The following is a 6,356-nucleotide window of genomic DNA, read 5'->3' as shown; positions in this document are numbered from 1 at the left end:
GTGCACATAGAGTCAACACTAACACTGGTGCAGCCTGCTATGTGGCATCCTATAAATCAGAAGTCGCGGCCACAGGTGTCCCATAGATCACACAGTCACACCTTGGTGTCAAGCAGAAACAGCGGATGTGCGCACCACATGTTTTGCCTCCACTGCGGAAATCAATCACCTGGAGTATCTGAGCTGCTGGTACCACCTCTGCCTACCCTGCCCGATGCACTATGCCATCAACTCTCCACCGCACACAATAATGGCATCAAAGCGAGTGGGCCCCGCTCGCTGCTTTTCTTGTGCACTCAGTCAGTGCTCTACCCCACAGACACAGAAACCCTGGGTGTTCTTGACTGTTTTCTAAAGATTGTTGATCAACAAGAGGTCTGGATTTAAAGAAAAGACTAGCAGAAGAGGAATTAATTCAATTGTTTCAGGTGTTTTTATTTATTTATTTTTTCTTTAGCTGGCAGCAATAAAATCTATTTGTAGCACAGCAAAGAGAATGTGGCTGGTATGACAAGATTAAAAGAGCATGCAGTGTGAATAATTTCCACACACATTTAGGAAATGTATCATCAATAAATCAGTGTAGACAGCGCAAAGCTAAAGGGGGTCCAATTATGTTTTCATCCAATGTGGAGTCTGGCTTAGACATCATGGGAAACATTATTCTATCTTACTGAATTAATGTGCAACTTGTAGGATTTCTGGAAACACGATGGACATTTCTTCCCCGCTGACTTCCTCTTCAAACATTAGACTGAAAGAGTTTTACTTAGTGGAACACAAGCCTGTGTAACATGAGCCCTGTTTGCACTTTAATTTAGCTGTTACAGGGCGATTACAGTGGAGAAGGAAACTGACATGCTCCAGTTGGCATTGACTGAGGGAACTATCATGGCTTAAATTTGCAGTAAGGATAAAGAAAGGACTAAATAAAATAAATAAATAAAAAAATAAAAATCAAGTCCAATGAGTTGTCACACATCCTTAGGTGGCTTTCCAATCGATAAACATTGATAGGAGTTTCCCAGTCCACCTCTCAATCCTCTCTATACTGTATTTAAAGTAATGACTTTGATTGCGAGTGCTCCACAATACTTCCAGTTTAGTTGTTTTTATCAATTAGCAGTCACCACCAGGGATCAAGAATATAAAACGGCAAGAACAAGCAAAAAGATTCACACCGAATGTTCTGTTAAATGTTTAGATGAAACAACAGTTTACAATGTGTTAGTCCTTCATTTGGCCTCTCTTTTGTTCAGGAACAAAAACAAACAGCTGTTTATCAAGTGAGAACCAACTCACTGACAGCATGTGCCAAGATGGAACAAAGTGAGTACAGACTGAGAAGAAGGCCTTTCTTTCATTAATGTGTTTTATTTATGCCCTTAGAAATATTTTACTTTAGCAAACAATAGCGAAAGGTAATTGTATTGAGTCAATACTTCTGCATTAGTGTTAAGTACAGCAGTATTCTAGTAAGACTCAGGATCTCATGTTTGCATATTTGATTAAGGTTTTTATCAGATATGTGGTTGTATATTTAAAAAAAAAACATCACATCACCTCATTATACATCTGATACTGTAGCACACTCAGCATTATCTCCAGCAAAATCTGGCAGCCACAGATTTATTGGTCATGTTAATAAATTCTATAGCAAGAACATAGCAAATATGTGTACGCATTATCATAACAAAGCTTAGTAGTGACTCCACAATGTAAAGTCATGCAATTTGATGCTGCATCACTGAAGTGTGGTAAATGGCAATGTAAAATGAATGGCATCCTCACAATATTTTTTTCTGCCTGTATACTGTTTCTAGTGTACTCATGTGGGAACATTTTTAACTTGATGTTAAATTTGCATATGAACCTGGGAGAAATTAACTAAGATGATCCAGACATCACAAACAATACATGCGTACCTCAAGAATAAACTCTGAAAATATACTTATTTTTTTTCATGTTCTGACACAGGTAAAAAAAGAGTTCAAAAAAGGCCAACATACATGGCAAAAAGTATACAAATAATGTTAAAACAGTCTTTGAACAAATTATATTTTATGTAAATACTTTTAATCCATTATGATCAGCACACATACCATCTTATTCATCATTTTATGCTTTGACAGCTTTGGCTGTTGATTTTCCAAAAAAATGTGTATTGAAAAACAATTTAAAAATTCTGAATTACAACATATTAAATGAATATAAAAGTGGGCAACCATTGCCGGCTTTTGACATTTTTCATAAAACTGTATGTGGTCAGTCAGTGTCACATTGCCAATATCAATGGAACGTTAACAAGCTCTGCCAAATTGAATTTTTCTTCCCCCCCAATGTTCAAATAGGATCATCTAAAAATAGTTCTAATGATCTACCATATCAGCAAATATCAGGGACAGGGGTAAAATGGTGAACAACTTAGTTTGAGGAAATGTATTTTGTTCTTTTCTCTCCCCCTAATTATCCCTTAACCTTTAAAATTAGATGATACCCTGGCCTACAAGTCTGCATATAAAATAGTTCCAGATGGCTAACTCCTTACACTTCAAAAGTCACTTTACCACTGAAACTTTAATATTAATAATACATTGCATTAGTCAGTGGGATCAACCTTGTTTTCTTTACTGACTAACTATATTTTGTTTGCTAGATTTTAAACATTTAGTGTTTTTGTTTGTTTGTTTGTTATTTTATTTTTGTTTTTACATTTTTGCAGGTAAAACAAGAGAATAATTTATTCATGTTAATCATATTTGTGCATACTGTATGTAGGTGTCTCACCTGTATGAGGCGACCCTGTTCTGTCTGGAGTGTATTCAGGTCTTGACCCAGACTGCTTTGCCCCCTGCGCAGAGACTCATAGTCCATTTTCAGTTGCCCGGCATGTGCGGACAACTTGGCCACCTCCTCGGCCAGACTGACGAGCAGGGCCCGGTCCTGGCCTTTCACTGACTTCAGGTCAGAGTCGTGGTCCGTCAGCGAGTGAAGAAGGGAGGTCTGCACACCCTCTAGCCGCATGAAGTTGCTGTTGTAATCAGGACAGTTGGGGTCGATGAAGATGTTGATGCGAGAGCCATCGCCCCTCTCGACAGTGACCAGGGCATTTGCTTCATCCTGATTGGTGGAAATGTGGGGTAGGCCGTCGGACAAGGGCGGTGCCTGGTAGTGATTCATGAAAAGGATGGTGCCGGTCACAGTGACAGCCAGCAGTACAGCCACAAAGAGCAGGATGGTGCAAAGCAGGTAGCTGCAGCTCATCCTCTATGAAAGGGGGCGGAGTGGGGGTGGGGGGGGGGATAAGGGAAGCAGGGAAGAAGAGGGGGAGAAAAGAAAAAAAATGTGTTAGGATAAAATTTGCTTTAGCATAAAAAAATACATCATGGAGCTGGCCTTTTTAAAAACGAAATGACTTCCATCCATCACTGAGAAGGTTCTCAATACCTATTCAATTCTCAGTTGTATGCAATATAACCACATACCCATCATTTTAAATTGTGGGTTTCTTTGGATGATTTGTGAAGAAATAGAATGCTGATTCCTTCAACTGCCAGTCTCATTGAAAAACACACTACTTTACCACAAAGGAACAGGACGGTTTCTATCCAAACACCCTCACAACACTGATCCTGGCACAGAAAGATACAGCAGGTTTGAGACAGCAAGTTTTAGGATTGTTTAGTCTGGGAGCAGAAAACAACACAGGAAAACACCTAAAAGCCATTAATCAGACTAAGAAATCAAAGGTGATATTAAGAGCCAGGAGCGTATACAAGAAAGATGAGATTATCAAATCCTATTGGAACCACAGTCTTCATTAACTGGACCATTAAACTCAGTATTTAAAGTTACTTTTGAATCCAACTCCATCTTTCCAGGTCATGAAGGCTAAAAATGGATAGAAGATAACCACAAGGCCTACTTAGACATCTTCACTCAAACGAATCAGCATTTGATCTTTCTGTTTTATCACCAGGGGATGCTTCATATAAAAATATGTGAGCTGATGTGTGAGTCTGCTTGTTTTCTGCTTTTATGAGAGGGTGAGAAAAAGAAAACACACACATTAATATGCAAATTAGCTTGAGAGGCACATTGAAGTCCACTAATACAGGGGTAATGGCCTGCTGTACAAAAAATGTTTATGGTTTTTTAAAGCAAAAAAAAGGGGGAAAAATCAATTATCTAATGCATTAAAAGTTTCTATAAGCTTTGTGTACCCATGGCATATAGATAGAGGCCATAAAAAATACAAAATACCCCTGACATGTGGGGGTGTACAACTAAGAAGTAAAGTCTGTTTTAAAGCCCTCTTTTGTCCAATCACATACCCTGGATAATGCACTAAAAGGATTCATGTGGGCTGGATGTGGTTTTCTTACATGAGCCCTATTTGTAGCCTTGGGGCTTTATTCACCACCCACACAGAAAGACAAATATTGGGCCTGGAGCAAGTGAATGATCATTGATGAGTTCCTGATGGATGACTAAGATATTAGCAGTGCTTGTAAACCCTGAGTCAAACCACTAATAACAACCATGACTTATTTAAGCAGTTATTCATTTTCTTTTGGTCCATATTCTTTTGCAACATATTCCCAAAAATAATTGCTTAAACACNAGCGGACAGATGTTGGGTGTGTGGTCCTGTGTTTTGTTGGTGTATATTTAATATAATCCTAATCGCTATTTCAGTCTTTCTATCTTTCTAATTACTTCTCTCTCTGTTTTTCTCTCTCTCTATTTTCTCTTCACAAAAAAAAAAAAAAAAAAAACTGAACAAAAATATACAAAATGACTTTTAGATTCCTAACTAACTAAAAAATGAATTAGGCAATTGTTTTAGGAGGGTGACAATATGATGCTTAAATATATTAAACATCATTTGTGGGCAGAGTTCCACTCATCAGCTAACCAGCTATTAGTGGAACTAATACTAAAATGTGGTTTTGCATTTGCATGAACTTTAAAAAATTGGTAAAGACTTAACTCCTGATATCCATCCATCCATTATCTTCCGCTTTATCCCAAGTTGGGTCATGGGGACAGCAGCTGGAGCAGGGAAGCCCAGACCTATCTTTCCCCAGCCACCTCTTCCAGGTCTTCTGGAAGGACTCCAAGGTGTTCCCAGGCCAGCCGAGAGACATGGACTCTCCAGCATGTCCTGGGTCTTACTCGGGGTCTCTTCCCCATTAAACATGCCTGGAGCACCTCCCTAGGGAGGCGTCCAGGAGGCATACTTACTAGTTGCCCAAACCACCTCAACTGGCTCCTCTCGATGTGGAGGAGCAGCAGCTCTACCCTGAGTCTCTCCCGGATGACTGAACTTCTTACCCCATCTCCAATGGAGAGTCTAGCTACCCCAGAGAGAAAACTCATTTCAACCGCTTGCATCCGCAATCTCGTTCTTTCGGTCACTACCCAAAGTTTGTGACGATCATGGGGGTAGGAGTGTAGACTGATCGGTAAACAGAGTGCGTAACTCATGACAAATTAACACAATTCGTTTTCTTTACCACTCAAAATTTTATGTGTGCCACCACATCATTGACATATCCAATAATTACAGCATCTCAGGGAGAAAGGCGGATAAGTTTCCCCTTGACATCACACATGGTTCCAACCATGTGACATGATGACATATTTCCCTTTGTGATGACATACATTAGTTCATACAAAATTGAACAGCTCTACTGGAAAGCTTTATGAAACAAATGGCTCCTCAATATCTTTATCCCTTCTAAGTCCAATGTATCCCATCTCTAGCAGTGACATTCTTGATAAGGCTGGACTGTGAGAATTGCCTTTTCAGTTTATGCCACGTGCCATGCAGTGACATCATCTCCAACCCATGGACATGCATGTTTACATTCACTCTCCTAAACAAAGAATAAATAAATAGCATGAAACATGGCAGCATGCACCATGATCTAGTTTCCCATAATCTTTTTTTTCCAAATTTAACTTTTAAATAAAAGAATGCTTTTAACTGTGATCTGTGAATATTTTGAGTTGATCTATCTGAACGCCTGAGGGAGGTATGTTCAACGACAGTACCCATATGCAGTAGTACATTATACTGGCTGCCACATGGTGGACTAAGCATTAATGCGTTACAAATTAGCAGTTTAGTTTTAGCTTTTGCTTTGTCATATTTTTATTAAGTTAACCATTTGTTATTAGTGAAACTAATTTTTTTTAGTGGTTTATGTGTCAGTGCAGCTACAATTTTGGTTAGCTGTGCCCACCACTGCGAAAATAAATAAATGCATTTTTCTTTGTTACATTTCAAGTGCATGAGCCATTCTCGTTTGCTTTCACCTCACTTTAAACACACACATATATATATATAT

General features: G+C 38.9%; 1 protein-coding gene across 3 annotated transcripts in view; it reads right to left on the bottom strand.

Annotated features, from left to right (window-relative positions):
* The window catches only part of fibcd1b (fibrinogen C domain containing 1b), a 215,264-nt gene that overhangs the window by 150,428 nt on the left and 58,480 nt on the right, over nucleotides 1–6,356 (bottom strand). For all 3 annotated transcript variants that reach the window (XR_001311205.1, XM_014020497.1, XM_014020496.1), the window contains one exon: nucleotides 2,788–3,267. Coding sequence is in view for 2 of the 3 variants with exons in the window: in XM_014020497.1 (XP_013875951.1) it covers nucleotides 2,788–3,267 (480 nt within the window). In the remaining variant the exon portion in view is untranslated. The remainder of the gene's footprint in view (nucleotides 1–2,787; nucleotides 3,268–6,356) is intronic.

The sequence above is a fragment of the Austrofundulus limnaeus genome, unplaced genomic scaffold (assembly GCF_001266775.1).
Source record: "Austrofundulus limnaeus strain Quisiro unplaced genomic scaffold, Austrofundulus_limnaeus-1.0 Scaffold254, whole genome shotgun sequence".
Classification (NCBI taxonomy): Eukaryota; Metazoa; Chordata; class Actinopteri; order Cyprinodontiformes; family Rivulidae; genus Austrofundulus; species Austrofundulus limnaeus.
Note: the sequence above shows the minus strand (reverse complement) of the source record. Positions and strands in the feature narration are given on the sequence as shown.